This window comes from Cordyceps militaris (assembly GCF_000225605.1).
Source record: "Cordyceps militaris CM01 unplaced genomic scaffold CCM_S00007, whole genome shotgun sequence".
Lineage (NCBI taxonomy): Eukaryota > Fungi > Ascomycota > Sordariomycetes > Hypocreales > Cordycipitaceae > Cordyceps > Cordyceps militaris.
In genome coordinates, this window is record NW_006271975.1 from 2,295,369 (window position 1) to 2,313,196 (window position 17,828).

The window sequence follows — 17,828 nt, forward strand, 5'->3', positions numbered from 1 at the left end:
ATAGTAAAATACCTAGGATTTATTATATAGGTAGGGGTCTTACTAAAGCTAGACCTAGAGAAGATATATATAATCTATAATTAGGAGGCGCCTACCTTAGTAAAAGGGGTCTAGAGCTTTAATAGATTTATAAACTTTTATTATAACTTTATTCTAAACTTCTTAACTATATAAAAGCTACTTACCTAGCTAATAAAGAAGGGTATACTATTTATATAGAATAAAGAGGAGGTAACTATATTTAAGATACTAAAATTATTATTCTTATTAAGCCTATACCTAAGCCTTTAGAACCTAATAAGGGAGATACTAGTAGAACTAGACGCCTCTAGTATAGGACTAGGTAGCTACCTATTATAGGTTAATAAGGATAGGGTCCTTTAACTAGTAGCCTACTACTCTACTAAGCTATTAACTATAGAATAGAACTATATAATCTATAATAGGGAGCTCCTAGTAGTTATTATATACCTTAAAGTATAGAAGCCTAAGCTTTAAAGGTAAGAAAACCTCTTTATAATCTTAACTAATTATAAGAACCTTAAGTACTTTATAAAGCTATACCTACTATTAAAATAATAAACTAGGTAGGTAGAGTTCCTTTCCTAGTTTTAATTCTAGCTATACTACTAACCTAGACTACTAGCATAATAACTAGACACCCTTAGCTAGTAGGAGGTATATAAGGATAACCTAAAGAGGCCCCTAAAGGAGATTATAAGGCTAATTAATATTATAGTAATTATAGTAATAAGTATAAGTAAATAATACCTATTACTATTCTTAGACCTAAAGCTCTTAGTACTATAGGAAGATAGCGTAGTAGTAGACCTAAGCTACCTTACTAAGTTAGTAGCTATATACTAGGGTACTTAGTCCTTCCTAGAGGAGGCTAAGACCTATAAATAAGTTATAGACTATACTATTTCTACCTACTAAAGGCTTTAGTTTAAAGGCTGCCTATAGATTCTAAGCTAGGAACTATTAATAACTACCCTAATAGAGAGGGTATACTCCTTGCCTATAGTAGCGCACCTAGGGAAGAATACTATATTCTTACTACTTATATAGGACTACTACTAGTTAGGAATATCCTAGGATATAGCACGCTATATCTAGAATTATAAGTATTTTAGGGTATATAAGTTAAGAAAACTATATTAAGGACTTCTATAGCTAATTCCTATTAGGGAGTAGTATTAATAGTAAATCTTAATTAACTTTATAATAGACCTACTAGCCTAGAAGGAAGGCTAGCTATATTTCCTAATAGTAATTACTAACTAACTATTAAAGTATATCTAGCTTAAGGTAATAAACTCTATAATAGTAAAGGACTATATAATATAGTTCCTTTTATACTAGTAGCGCTTTTATAGATTCCCTAACTAGCTTATAAGTAATAGAGGTTTAGACTAGGTTAGTAAGTTCTAGAGGATACTATACTACCTAACTAGTACTAAATAGCTCCTATTAATAGCCTTCTACCCCTAGATAGATAGTAGGATAGAGTAAGTAAACTAGGAAGTATAGGCAACACTTTAAGTACTAGTTATATACTCTTAGTATAACTAGCCCGCCTAGTTACTAATAGCCTAGTTTATACTTAATAACTAAAACTTATCTATTATAAGCTTTAGCCTAAACTTCTTACTATATAGCTACTATAAGCTAGCTATATAGTTTATAATAAGGCTACTAGTACCCCCTAAGTCTCCTATAGGGAGAGTAAAGGCGTTCTTTAAGTATATTAAGGAAGGCTTAGAGCTAGCCTAGGTTATAATTATATATACCTAATAGTAGGTTAAGGAGGCTATAGATAACTCCTAGCGCCTTATAGAATACTTCTAAAAAGGGAATAAAGTATAGCTCTCTCTATATAATATTATAATAGTATAGCTAAATAAGAAACTTAACTAGGTCTAGGTAAAATATATAGTAATAGTAGTCTTAACACTATTAATAGTAACCCTTAATATACCTAAGAACCTCTATAAGATATTCTATATTAACTTTATTAAATAGGCTATAAATAATCCCCTTTTATCCTAAATATAAAGTAACTAGGCCCCTAAGCTAGTACTAATTAAAGATAGGCTAGGCCTAGGGCTAACTTAAAAATATACTATTAAGGAAATCCTATATATATATTACCTACTAGGATAAGGCTATAGGAGAGAGGTACTTATTAAATAGGTAGGGTATTAAGACCTAACCTAGGAACTACTAGAGACGTTATAGGATAGTACTATACTTATAAGGTTTAAAGAATAATAAAGTAATACTTAAGATAATAATAGACTATATATAGCCTACCTTTATAAAACTAAATAAGTATAGTTTACTAGCTAATAATTAAGGCTATAATAGGTATAGTATAAAGGTATAATACTTTATATAAATAGAGTTAGGCACTATATTAGGGATAGTAGGGACTTATAAGATAATAGGGAGTAATAATTATTTTATTCTAAAGGAAGTATACCTCTATACTTATAGCTTTACTAGGTCCTTATTAGGCCCCTTAGTATATATAGCCTAGGCTACTAAAGGTTACTAATAAAAATAAAAAAGTAATACTAAAAATATAAATTATAGGTATACTAGTACTATATTAAGGCTATAGTATACTAGCTAGGTATAGTAAAAATAAAAAAAGAAAAGAAAAGAAAAGATATAAAAATATAAAACTAAAGGTATATTAATACTATATTATTTTAAGAGTATAACTATATAATAATAAAGTAAAGGAGAAAAGATAGTATAATATACTTATACTTATAGTATAAATTCTTAAAGCTCTTTATTACTATTATTAATATCTTTAATAATAGCCACTAGATTAGAAGAGGTAGGGGTAGTATTACTACTAGCTAGGTTATAAGGTAGCAGTAAAGGAGGGGGTAAGTATACCTAGATAGGCAATATTAAGTAATTATTAGGTAAGGAAGAGTAATAATAAAAGGGGGAATAGTAGTAGTATAAGCGTAAATAGGAGTAAAAGTAATAGTAGTGTAAATAAGAATAATATAAGTTATTATAATAGTAGTAATAATAGCTACTAGACTAGCAGTATAAAGAGTAGCTATAATCTAAGTTATAGTACTTAATAGCTTAGTAGCTAGGTATTAAAGGGGTAGCTAGGTATTATAATATTACTAGGATAGTATTATTAGTAGCCTCCTAGCGTATAGCCTAGGCCTATATTATCCCCTATTAAAATATAAGTAGTAAACTAGAGAGAAAGTATATATACTTACTATAAGTATAATAAAGTTTTAGTTAATCTAACCTAATACTATATAGGTAAGGCTACTAAAGCTACTACTAGTATAGTAGCCCTAGGGTACTATTACTATTATAGTATTAGTAACTAGAGTAATAACTAGTATAGCACCTAGAATACTAGGTAGGGGTAAGGCGCTAATTAGGTTTATATAGGTATTAGCTAAAGTACTAGTAAAATAGTCCTAGGCATATGCCTATATAGCTATTAGAACTATATATTTATACCCCTTAGTATATATAGTACTAGTTACTAGTATTATAATAGCCTTATTACTATTAATAAGTATTACTAGAGTATATATACACTAGTATAGGTTAGGACTATTTATAAATAGGATAGGCTCCTAAATATAGGACTAGCGGCTTATAGTATAGGTAGTATACCTACTATTAGTATTTATAATATAATTTAGTACTATTATTTAGTATAAGTATAGGAGATATATAATATATAGGAAGTCTAGCTTATTATTAGACTAGTACTTTTTATTATTAGAATTACCCTATAGGGTATAGCTATAAATTATTTAATAGCCTTTCTTATACCCCTCTAGGCTCCTATTATTATTAGGTAGTAGTAGTAGTAATAGTGTAGTAATAGTAGCTAATATTATAGGTTATTACTATTATATTTATATATTATTATAAAATTATTTATAGTTTAAGGAGGAGTGTTTTAAGAGTATAGAGCTAATTAAAGATTATAAGAAGTAAAAGAATAAAGTAGGTTAGGAAAAAGAGTAGGGGATTTATCTATAAAAGAGAAGGCTAACTAGGCTAGGAAATACCCCTTACTTTAGATATATTAATAATATAGTATATATATAATATACCTTACCTAGTAATAATAGGAAGATAATTTACTACACTTAGGTAATAACTAATAGTACTAGGAAGCTAAACATAATATAACTAACTATAGGTAGAGTAAGAGTAGGGCTAGTAAATACTAGCTACTTAGATAGCTATACCTAGAATAGGGGCAATTATAATATATAGACTACCTAAAAGAAATTCCTAAGCGTAAGGGCTATAGTAAAAAGTAAATAAACTAGGGTTACTATAAGAATATTCTTTAGTAATATATATATAGGCTATAAGAGTATAGACCCTAGGTAATAACCTAGTATAGGTATAGGATATACGTTAAACACATACTAGCTTAGGTAAGTAAGGCATAGTAGGCCTATATTAGCTTAGGCAATTATAGCTAATACGACTAAGGCACTACTAGAAAGGGGGGGTATATAAAGGAGTTAGGCTTAAGCCTACTCTAGCTAGACTTAGCCTAAGGCTACCATAGGCATACCCCTAGCGCGCCCCCTTTATATACTATAGTAGATAGATAGACTAGCTTTTCCTCCTCTCTTACTCTATAAGAGAGTTAATACTATTATAACGCCTATCTATAGACGCCCTAGGGCCAGTCCTTAACATTAATATAGCTTTTATAGACCTAGGTAAATACTATTTATATAAATCTATACTTTTTAATAACTATAGTAGTATATATATTATTAATAATATAGTACTTTTTAACCTAGAATTAATTTAAGTCCTAGATAATAGATTTTCTATAAATACTAGTAAATAAATCCTTTAGCTAGATAGTATTAGAACCTATATAATAATAAATATATTAAATATTAAAGGTAAATTTAAAACCTTAATATTAAATAATATATATATAATACTAGAAATACTAATTAATATTATATTAGAAATACTAGTTTACTTTATTAGTTTATAGCTATATAGTTTTAATTATACCTTATATAAAGAAGATATAGTAAAAAGTAAAGTAGTTTAATAGTTAATATACTCTAATAACCTTATATTCTTTAAATATATTCCTCTTTAATAATTACTAATATACCTAGAAAATAATATAGTTATAATACTATTAAGGTAAAAGAAGGGATAAAGCTATAAATACTCTACCTAACTACTACTAGTATTATAAGCTAATAAATACCTATAATATCTTTATTTAAGGTATTTAGAGCTATAGGCCTTAAGTATAATTAGTAAGAGTATATTAAATATAAAGATTATTAGAACTAAGTATATTAATTATAAAAGCTATATATTAACCTATATAGGCTAAGTTATCTTATAATAACCTAGTTATAACCCTATATAAAGACTATTTAATAGGATTAGTTAAGATCTTTAAGACTATCTTATAAATTATAATAGTAAATTCTAATTACTTACTATTAAAGATAAGTATATAGAGTATATCTATTATTAGCTATTACCTTTAAAAGTATAAAGACCTCTATTTTATACTATCTAAGCCTTTTATATATAGGTAAAAACCTAATATAAACTAGATATATATATAATATAGTAAGATAATAAGCCCTTAATAATTTAATATAATTCTACCTATATTAAATACTAACTTTAGGTATAAGAAAAAGGAATTACCTTAAAGATACTATTACTATATATAAAAGAGCTAAATAGTAATATTAAGTATATAGGATAAGAGATAACTATATACTTTATTAAGATATTATATAATACTAACCTCCTAGGGAACCTATAGCCTAAAAGTTATATAACTACTATAATACTAATATATATTAGTTTATTATAAAGGTATAACTAGAAGATATTATATAAGGTACTTATTAAATAGCTATAAAAGAATTCCTAAGTATATATATATAAACCTATACTTATATTAAATACTTAGCCTAAGTAGGGAGTTTTATAAGCCTATAAATACTATATATATATACTATTAAGAGAAAGGGAGTAGGGGTTTAATAAAAAAGACTTTAAGATTAACCTTAAAGGCTATATTAAATATTTAGTTAGCTATATTATAACTAATATTTATAAGGTATAGATTCTTTAACTAGAGTATATTATTACTATAAGGAATATATATTTTAATAAGAAGCTATTTTACTAGCTACTAATAGAGAGTATTAATATACTTCCTATTACTAAGGTAGATAGCCTTTATTAAGAACTATTTTAAGATAAAGAGGATAAACTATAGCTCTATCTAAAGATAACTATACTACTATACCTAAGTAAAAGAGAGTTAAGTAATATTATAATAAAAGTACTAGAAAGCCTTATAATAAAAGTATTAAAGCTTAATATAACTTAAGGTATAAAGTTAATAACTTTTAAAGGCTTTTAAAAAGAAATATTAAAAGTTATAATAGATAATAATACCTTATTAGTTAAATATAAAGTAATATATAAATTAACCTAAGAACTACTAAATCTTAAGTTAATTCTACTTTTAAAGAAGGAAATTAATTATACTAATAAAGTAGTTATTTTAAAAGATAATAAATTCTAACTTACTTTAAAAAAGCTATTATCTATTAATATAAGTAGCCTTAACTTAAAAGAAAGTATTAAAGATATTTTATAAAAATATACTAAAAGTATACTTATACTTAAACCTAATCTAATTATTTCTATTAAAAAGCTAGTTATTAAGAAAGATAAATAAAGCCCTTATAGAAAAGGAAAGGAGTAAGTAAGATATATAAAAGGCTAGAATATAGCTATCTTCTTAGAACCCTAAGAAGATATAATTATTAAAGTTAAAGTATTTAATAACCTATATAAAAAAGATTAAAGCTTACTATAGCTTTTTATAGTACTAGTAAATATACTTTAAGTAAATAAAATAGCTTAACTATAATTATATTACTATTATAATAATCTTCTATTAGTATTAAAAGATAGTTAAGTAATAAGGAATTATTTACTTTAATAGCTTTAGAAAGCTATTAAGTAAAATAAATTTAAATAAGTAGAAAAGAAGGGAACCTTTAAGATTATAACTAAGACTAATAATATAAAGATATTACCTCTTTACTAGGTTTATATATATAAATTTAATTAATAAGGTTATTTATTATAATATAAAGTATAAATTATTATAAAAGGCAATTTATAAGTAATTAAGGAATATAATATAATATATATAGCTATACTTATTATAAAAGCCTTCTAAGTAATAATAGCTATAGCTATTTACTTTAACTTTAAAGTATACTAATTTAATATAAAGAATACTTTTTTTAATATAACTAGATTTAATAATATCTTAAAAGTCTATATATAATTACCTAATAAATAGATAGCCCTTCTTAAGAAAGCCTTATATAGCCTAAAAGACTTACCTTATCTATAGCTTAAGGAATTTACTAATACCTTTATAAAGTATAACCTATTATAATATAAGGAAGAGCCCTATCTATACTATTCTAAAGATAGGAAGATATTCTTAGTATTTTTTATTAATAATATCCTTCTTTTTTATAGTAAAAAGTATAAAAAGTAAGCTCTATCCCTTATAATAAAAATAAAATAAATATATAATATATATAATAAAGGAGATTTTAAGTAGTTCTTTAATATCTATATTATATATAATAGAAGATAAAAGCTATTATTCTTTAGCTATAAATAATATATTAAGAAGATAGCTAAGAAATATAAACTTACTTATAATTAACCTAAAAAGTAGTATATACTACTACTATCTAGAAAGCTTACCTAATATACTAGTATAGTAAGTAAAATAGATATTTACTACTTTTAAGAGTTAATAAGGTTAATATTATATATATTAATTATAGTCTAGTTAAATATTATATATATAGTATCCTTTTTTATTTACTTCTTTATAAATCTATTAAGAGATTATATTCTAACTATAAAGTATTATATATATTATCTATATACTATAAAGACTTTAGTCTTTACTTATAGTCTAAATAAAGAAGTAGTTATTTTATAAATTACTAGTAATATATTATATACTAATAACCTTATTACTAGGAAGTTATCTTAAGGTTAAATAATCTTCTTATATAGTAGTCTTATATTTTAAAAAGCTATAAAATAAGATACTATTATACTATTTATAATAAAGGCTAAATTATTAAGTATATCTAGCTTAGTAAAAAAGGCTTCTATAATATACTATCTTCTTATAATAATAAGAAAATAGGTAGCTTTTTTATATAAGATAATATATAATAATACTTAAATAATATATATTATTATTAATAATAAAGAGTATATATTAACTAAACTATAATATATTAATATTAATAATATATAGTTAAAATAAGAATATAGATATAGGTATTTTATACTTACCTTTATTTTAAATAAAGTAATACCTATAGATAGTCTTATTAAAGCTCTTCCTTATTAAGCCTTTTTAGAGTTTAAATATCTTATTAATCTAAAAAAGCTTTTAAATATAGTTAAAAAAAGTAATATAATTATTCTAATATAGAATATAAAGTATAATATAAATAAGAAGGTATTATTTAATCTTTAACCCTTTAGAAAACCTAAGGATAAATAATATTCTATTTAATTATTATAATATATATACTAATTTTTAATAGCTTTATTATATAACTTTATTAATAAATACTTTAAGGTAATATAAAGCCTAGGTCTTTTACTTAAAAAGAGCTTCTTTACCTAATATTATATTAATAGTAATAGTATTAAATATACTATCCTCCTTCTTTAATATTTTAAAAATAATATATAATACTATATAATATAAAACCTTATCTTAAAAGAAAGAGTAGAGTATTAATAAGTACTACTAAAGGGTAATAAAAATAAGTAATAAATAACTTATAGACTTAAAACTATCTTTATATACTATTATTAAATACTAAATAAAAGGGATTACTATAGCTAGATATAGCTTATACTTATAATTATAATAAGTATAACCTTTATACTTTTATAAGTATACTATCTTCTTAACTAGTATAAAGTTATAATATATATTATTCTCTTTATTAAAGAGTATAGATTAAATATATTTTAGGTAAGGGTTTATTTAATAAAGTTTAAAATTAGCCTTTACTAGCTACTTTACTAAGGTTTAAGGCTAAGAGAGTATTAATTAGTTTTAGTTAACTTAAGTAAAAAAGTAAATACTTATAATATATATTAATAAAGGTATTAACTATAATTAAGTTATATAACTTATAAGAGTTATCTTAATAGAAGTAGTAAAAGTACTATAGTAAAGATAGTATAATATAATAAGTATCTTCTTTTCCTTCTCCTTTTCTTTATCTTTATTCTTAACCTTAACCTCTTCTTTAGTTAATATAATTATATTAATACCTTTATTATTATTATTATTATTATTATTAATATCTTTATTATTAATCTTCTTAATAAGGGTAAGTATATATACTACTAATAATAAGACTAAGCTTATAAGGGTTTAAAGTTTTAGCTTATTAATTAAAGTAATTATAGCTATACTAATTTAGTAATAGCTATATTAAAAGGGATATATAATACTATTATAAGCCTATACTTTTTTATATAAGTTAATATATAACTTATATACCTTTATAAAGGGCTTTTTTTACTTAGTAGGGAGTATAGGGGCTTTTAAGGAGGGCTTCTTAATATTTACCTCTTTAGAGGACTTTTCTTAGGTATTTAAGGATATAATTACCTCCTTAAAGGACTTTTTATTAGTAATAGTAAAAGTAGAAGCCTTAATAGTAATAAAGAAGGGGGAGTTAATAGCTATAAAGCTAATATATAAAGAAACTATTATTAAAAATTTAATATAACTAATAATAATAAAAGAAAGAGAATAAAAAGGTAATAAAGAATTATTATTACTTTTAATAAATAAAAAAGTAAGTAGTTAAAAAGAAGTAAATAGATAATAAAGAATATAAGAATAATATATAGTAAAAAATAGCTTTTTATATTTAAAAATACTAGCTAGCTTATTAATTAAAATAAAAAATACTTTAAATTACTTATTAAAAAGAATAGTAATTCTATTATCTATCTATTCTTATATTAAATTACTATTTATATTATAAAATATATATTTAAATAGTATATTAATATACTCTTTATAAAAAATAAAAAAAAATATAAATATACTATTTTATTCCCTTTATAAAATACCTTTTTATATAAATAACTACTTTTTATTATACTTTTTATATATAATTATTTTCTTTATTTTATATTAACTTATATTTAATAATTAAAAGGTATATTATATAGAATACTATCTTAATAAAAGAGCTTATCTTATTTATACTAATAATAAGTATAAATAAATAATAACCTTAAATATCTTAAGATATAGTATTATCTTATAACTTAAATTATATAGCTTAAGGCTAAGAAATAGGATATATAAATTAACTAGTTATCCTTTATAGCTTTATTTAATATAAGGCTAATTTTCCTTATTATCTTTACTTTCTATTATTCCTTTATAAGCTATATTAGCTGCGTTGCTATCTTATATAACTATATTGATACTCCATACGAACGAGGCTTGTCTTTCCCTACGTGGGTTTTCTTTTTTTTTTATATGAATAATTGGCTTCATATCTTCTTTCCAAGGCAGCAAAGCTAGGATTTCTCTCGTCTTGTTTCAGTTTCAGAATCAACGTGGTCTCGTAGCAACAAATGGACAAGTGCTACGAGGCAAAACAGAGTGGAATTGGGTGTAAAATCGCAATGGGAATGGATCTTTGTCCGCAAGTTACATCTAGCTTGTTGCAGATAAATCTCGGGGCAGCGGAGTCGTCCCCATTCTGAGTTGGAGAAGCGAGACCAAGCCCAATACAGGCTTGGCAGGCAATACCTTGGGGTACATACATCTGATATGAGCTACGACGAGACTTGCTCTTGGCCAAGCGACCTCCAGTGTGATGTATCAATTTTTGACAACGCTAGCTCAGTACTACGAAATTACAATTCTTAAAAATAAAATCATAATCAAAATCAAATCATCGCTTGCCGGCACCAGACGCCATAACCAAAATCCACCATTCTGGCGATGCAAATGCCCCATCCAGCATCAGCCTTTTCAATTTACTCAAACAAGTTAACCTCGCTCGCGCCTTTTCGTTAAATTCATTACCATACATCCTTACGGTGCTGGCACGATATTGTGACCAGCGCCGAGCTCAAAGGGTCCAGCACCGTGCTGTTGCTGGTGGTGGTGTTGGTTCAGATGCTGCTGCTGCTGCTGGTTCAGATGTTGCAGGTCATGCAAATGTTCCAGCTGCTGCAGATACAACTCGTATTGATGGTGCTGCCGCTGGTGCTCCGGTGCCGTGATGCCCACGATTTCCGGCCAGTCATCCTGTTCGGGTGCCGGCACCCTGCGCCTGGTGAACCACCACTTGGCTGGATATTCATGCTCGACCGACTGCGGCTCGACAAAGAAAATAAACAGCTCTATGGTGCGGATCCAGGTGCGACGGGCCGGCGACATGTCCGGCTTCTTGTGGCGCCACAGCTTGTACTCGCACAGGAGAATGGCGTTGCCGATAATATTGATGCCGCGACAGATGAGATTGAACAGGATAAAGACGACCATGGCCATCTCGTACGAGTTCATGGCGCGGTACGGTGTCCGCTGGCTGTTGATACGATAGAGCTTCAGGAGTGGCGGGAACCACGAGGCAAAAATGAGGGCTTCCAAAACCAAGGCAAAATGGTACGTGCGCATCAAGGTACCGCGAATGGCACAGAGACAATAGTTCCACACAGTCACAACGAACCCGGCCTACTCGCAGGGTTAGTACAAGAAGATAACAACAGTCGAGCGGCAAAAAAGAGGACTGACCGAAACTACACCTGCCACCCACATAGCGCGTGATGGAAAGTAGCGCCAGCACATGCCCGAGGCGATCAAGACGACAAGCCACTGGGCCACCCCCGTAAGATAATACAAGAAGACGACCTGCGTGTAGCGCTTAAAACACCGCTTATGGAATTCCGGCTGGTTCCACGCCGGGTGCGCGGCGATGGGGTATCCGCACCAGCGGCAGACAAATGCGGCCGAATGGTTGCCCAGGAGGTACTTTTTCCCAACATCGAAGCCCTTTTGGTCCCAGACGCAGTTGATGCATCGGCTGGACAGCGGCCAGCGGGCGTCAGACTTGTCGGTGCAGAGGAGCGTCGTGCCGCTGTGATCCCGCGACTGCGTGAGGCAGATGCGGCAGGTCAAGTGCATGTGGTGGTTAAAGTTCGGATGCAGCAGCGAGCGGACGACTTGGGGCGTGATGCTGGCGCGGAAGACGTGGCAGGTCCGGCGCAGACGTTCCAAGTCACCAAAGTCGAGGTAGGAGAGCACCGTGAACTGCAGCTCGGGTGGGAGGGCGAAGAAGCGATCGAGGAGCGTACTCTCCTGGCCGTGCTGCGCGCCGCGGGCGGTGCGGGACCGGGATGCTGGGCTGCGACCGCGACTGCGGCTGAGGCCGGCCACGTTGACGAGGGCGCTGAGTTTTGTGAGTCTGTCGAGCTTGCGCGGCTTGATGCTGATTTCGTCGCCGTTAGTTGTGAAATGCGTCGCTGCGGGCGCGCGCGGGAGCTGTTCGAGTTCCGTTGCCGAGGCCTCGCCGGGGTTGTGCTGCAGCTGCGGTTGCGGCGCATCATCGCGGTCTTGGGGTGCGCTATTGGAGCGACGGCTGGTGACGGCTGTGTATAGCTTATACAAATCCATCCTGAATGGCCAACTGCATGTAAGATTCCTCTTGTCGGCTTTTTCCCCCAACACATCAACGCATGTCCAGAGAAAGTCTGGCCAGTGGCGGCGGGGTTGTGTAGGTGTCTGTTTTGTCTGTTGCCTGCCTGGCAGGTTGGACAAGGCGAGAACAGGCAGCCAGCTCGAGCGACGTCAATCACACAAAGCCGTGTTAGAACTGACAGGAATCGATCCTTGTTCGACCAGGTCTATATTTATGCCTTCTGCGCCCGCACGTCGAACCCTGCGCACCAAGATGTGTTGCGTCAGAAACGCGATGTGGTTGCACAAGACGCAGCCCCCTCAGCCGCCCGAGCTGGAACCAAAACGTCCAAGCCCGCCCCTTCCAGCCCTTCCTTTGCCACCCGAGATGGTGCCACGCGACGGGACACAGCTGTGTCGCTAGGTAATAAGGTAGGGAAGTGGCCACTCGTTAGTGTCGTGGATAACGATATCCAGCTCCGTTTTTGATTTTGGCGGTCGCCGTGCGACGATTTTAGATGACGCGATGGCCAGCAAAAAAAGAGGGGGATGGTGGTCTTTCAAACGAGGGAGCAAGAGCTGGATCCAGGTGACATGTGTTCCGTGTTTGCCCAGGCATCAAGTCGATGCGAAGAGGCCCGAGATTCGGCCCTGTTGCAGGTTGCAGATGCAGGTATCCGTTTTGATCAAGTTACTGATGCACTGATAGGTGCGTTGCACGGCGCGAAGCTGAGGTGGTGAAGAAAAATGGCACCAAGGGAAGCCACGGACCGGCGCAAACGGAACTACCTATTATTGGACTGCCGCCTAAATGGACTGCCGCCTTCTGGAAGCCCGGGCCATAAAAACGCGAAAAAAATTCAAAAATACCGGCTTGACAAATCCGAGATTTCTCTCTTCATAGATGAAATAGATGTGATGCTTACATGCTCCGTGAAAGCGCGTGCCTTGCTAAGTACTAGTTACACTAATTACAGTGTGAGCCCCTAACTAGCCTCCATCACAAACAATACACGACAATACATGAAAAACACGACCGTAAAATAGCACGAGTCTTAATATATGATCTAGCGTCGATATTTGCATCTCTTATGCACTACATCGCCGCGACTTCCCCGCCCCCGGCACCGGACCGTCTTTCTGCCCCATCTCCCTCTATCCAGACTCTCGATCCGTCAAACCTTGTCACAACGCGTCAATCTCTTTAGCTTGTTAAATTCTCACATTTTGTTTTCGCAGCCTCTATCCTTGTACATATTCTCTCATCTATAAACCCATATCTCATCGCCTTTTGTGGCTGATCCATTCATGACGTCGTGCAGGCAGGGCTCCCGGTATCGTGAAATCATGGACACGCGAAAAAAAACAAAGCAAAAAATACAATAACAAATCGCCATTAAACATACCGGTTTATTTCTCTGGCAGTATTGTTCTTTTCGGTCGGGGTGGGTTTCTCGGGTTTATCGGTCAATGACGGTTCATCCAGTCATGACGGTGTCGGCACCGCGGTGCACCAGCTCCATTGTCGGCGCGTCGCCTCTCGTCTCCTTCGTGACAGCCTCGAGCTCGTTGAGCATGCACGCCGCCGCAATGACCCTAAAACTCTGTATCCGCTCCCCGCCCACGCTCCTCCGTCCCCTCGTCCGTCTCTCCCCGTCTCCACCTGCAGCCGGCGCCGGCGCCGTCGCCGCCAGCGTCGCGTCCCTCTCCAGCTCAATCTGGAAGCACGCGACCGCCATCTCCAGCGACTGCAGCCTCGCCGGGCTGACCAGCGCCGCGTCCCCGTTCCCGCCGGGGCCCCCAAACCTGGCCTCCGGGTTCCGGATCAGCTTGACGATCCAGCTCATCAGCCGGTCCATCTCCTCCTTCATCCGCATCGACAGGTCGCGCTGGCGCCGCGACTGCGCACCCGTCTTGTTCAGGATGTCGCCGCAAAACGCCTCCGTCTCGGTGACGGCCATGCGCGGGTTGTACGAAAACTGCTGCATCAGCTCCCGCAGACCCCGCTCGTAGATGCGCCGCACCTTGCGCGCCTCCTCCACCCGGCCCCGCCAGTCCAGCTGCCGCGCAATGCCCAGCCCCGCGAGCCCGCCGTCCATGATGCGCTGCACCCGCTCCCAGACCGACGGCGTGCCCGCCGCTGCTGCTGTTGCTGCGCCAGCGCCGGCGTTATTCCGCCTGCTGCCCGCCCCCGTCACCCGCGCCCACAGGCTCTTCTCGTCGACGGCGCGGTACAGCTCGCCGAGAATCTTTTCCGACTTGTGGTAGCGGTGCCGCGGCCGGCCGAAGCCATCATCCCCCTCGTCCTCGTCCTCGTCCACTTCCACAAACGCAATCTCGCCTAGGCTGTACGTCGTCGTCGGCGGCGCCGGCGCCATAAAGTCCGGCCGCGTCTTGGGCTGCCGCGGCATCTCGCTCACGACCGGCGGGATGCCCGTCTTGGAGTAGTCGACGGCCGTCGAGTGCAGCTCGGCCAGCTTAATACACGTTGGGTCGCTCGTCCCCGCCGGCTGGATATCGGCGTACAAGAGGTGCCGGTTCGCAATCAGCCCAAGCACGTCGGTGCGCATAAACTCGATAAAAAAGTTGGCAATATCGTCGCGCGTCACGTCGCGGTCCAGCGGCTGCGGCTTGTTACGCGGGTAGCTGGCGGGCGAGAAGACGGTCGTCGGCAGCGCATCGCTGTCCCAGATGATGTTGTACTTGTCGCCGTCGAGGTCTCCGCCGCTCAGCTGGCTCGGCAGGTCGCGCTCGCCGCGCTGGCTGAAGACGACGCAGTTGCGCAGCGCGCGCAGCGGGTGCTTCTCGGGTGGCGTGACCATCTTGGCGAGCTGGATGTCGCCCGGGTGCAGCGCCGGCGAGCGCGTGACGATGATGTGCCCGTCGCGCAGCGAGCCCTCGATGCCGTCCTGGCGGCCCGGCGCCCGGTGGTCGTAGTGGACGTAGACCTCGCCCTCCTTCAGGTACCCCGTCTCGTCCATGACGCCAAACAGCGTCACGCCCTTGTCCACCGGGATGCGCGCCTTGTGCTTGAGGAGCCGCAGCTCGCGCAGCACCACGTACTCGACCAGCGCCTTGAGGAACGGGTCCCCGCGGTAGTCGACGCCGTGCGCGTCCAGCCGCCGCAAGAACCGCGGCAGCCGGATCGCCGCCCCGACGCCCTGGTACTCGAGAAACGTGCACGTGTTGCCCACGCTTGCCGTCACCCCGCGCAGCGTCTCGAGCGCCTTGGCCTGCACCTCCCGGAACCAGGCCGGCTCCGTGCCCATGTCCTCGAGGATCTTGATCATCTGCCGGTTGAGCACCAGCCGCAGCGGCCGGGCCGCGACCTCGCAGATGCCAATCTCGACAAAGTCGCGGCTCGGAAACTTCATCATGGACTCGGCGCGGATGCAAATCTGCTTGCCCAGCAGGCGCGGGTCCAGCGACAGCATGCCCTTGATGCCCGCCACGCGGATCTGCACGCACGTCGGCGCGCCGAGGTTGAGCGGCAGCACGTCCCAGACCTCTTCCAGCGCGCCCTGGGAAATGGTGCCGACGCCGTCGCTAAAGACGCGCGCGTCGGCCAGCGGCCCCCCGCCGCGCACATCTTCTATGTAGCTAATGACAATGTTCCCACCCCGTAGGGACACAGCGTAGGGCGTCTCGGAAAAGGCCTGGCCGATGCGCGCGGCGCACTTGGCCGGGATGCGGATCTCGCGGAAATCGCCGAGCTGGCTGAGCACCGTGGCGTAGTCTTGGCGGCCCATGCGATTGTCGACAAACGGGGCCATGAACCAGGCCGAGTGCGAGCGCAGGCTCGAGTGCGAGAACCCGAGGAAGGAGAATCGCCGGCCGGCGACCTCGATCCCTTGCTTCATGACGCTGCGGTAGTGGTCGTAGACGTAGTCGTTGGACACGCGCGGGTTAAAGCTCAGGTCGGAGCCGTCCTCGTCGGTAAAGGTGACGCGCAGGAAGTAGTCGGTGCGGTCGTGGAACATGCGCAGCACCCGGTTCTTGGACTCGGCGTCGGGGCCGGCGAGTAGGACGCGCGCCGGCGTCACCATGGCCTTGAGCACCCACGCCTGCTGCTTGCTGAGGACCTCGTCGCGGCCGGCGCGCGCCGCCGCCACCGTCGGGTCGCCGTTCTCGCCGGCGGCCGCCCCCGTCAGCTCCATTTCAATATCCATGACGCGGTTGATCAGCTCAAACGGGTCGATCTCGTTGGGCTTGACGCCGGGCGTCGGGTACGGGATGTCATTAAACAGACGCTTAAACGCCTCGACGGAGAACGGCCGCGGCTGGCCCTCCATCTCGGCCTCCATGGCCAGGCGCTCCATAATCTCCAGCATGGTCGTCGCCGCCCGGGGGTGCAGAAAGTTGTTCCACACCATCTTCTGCACCTGGAAGAGCAGCGAAAACGGGAGCAGCAGCGGGTTGTTCCCGAGGATGCTGATGCGGCGCTGGAAGTCGGCCATGCTGGTCGTGTAGTCGTCGGCGTGGTGTCGCGGGGCCTGGTCCACGCGCAGCGCGTGCCGGCTGGCCGAGACGTCGTGGTGCGCCTTGACGGCCTCAAACACCCGGCCGGCCTCGTCGCCGTCGGCCAGCCGGAAGCGGTACACGAGGCAGTGCGCGACGAACTTGCTCAGCTCTGGCCAGCCGCTCAGCACGGGCATGCGGCACCACTGCGCGCGCGTCTCCGGGTCGACGGCCGTGTTACGGGCATAAAAGCGCGGCGTCTCCCCCAGGACCATAGTGAAGGCACCCTCGGCTACGTCAAAGACGCAGTCCTCGACGGTCGCGTACGGCACGTGCATCTGGTTCCCCGTGACCGTGGTCAGGATGCACGACTTGCGCTTGAACTGGGCGTGCCCGGCCGTCGTGCACTCAGTCTGGCGGGCAAACACGAGCGCCTTGCCGCCGGCAGCGCCTGCGGCCAGCGAGTCCTGAAAGACCATTTTGCCGCAGGCAATGGTGCTGATGCGGCAGGTCGTGGTCGGGGCGGGCGCGGGGCGGGCGGGCTGCTTGCCCG

General features: G+C 38.1%; 1 protein-coding gene across 1 annotated transcript; it reads right to left on the bottom strand.

Annotated features, from left to right (window-relative positions):
* Positions 1 to 11,233: 11,233 nt before the first annotated feature.
* Positions 11,234 to 12,814, bottom strand: CCM_08941 (Cyclin-like F-box; the record flags this gene model as incomplete). The annotated part of the gene is made up of 2 exons (XM_006674077.1): positions 11,234 to 11,875; positions 11,936 to 12,814. The coding sequence occupies 2 exons, from the start codon at positions 12,812 to 12,814 to the stop codon at positions 11,234 to 11,236; spliced, it is 1,521 nt and encodes a 506-aa protein (XP_006674140.1).
* Between the last annotated feature and the right edge of the window lie 5,014 nt (positions 12,815 to 17,828).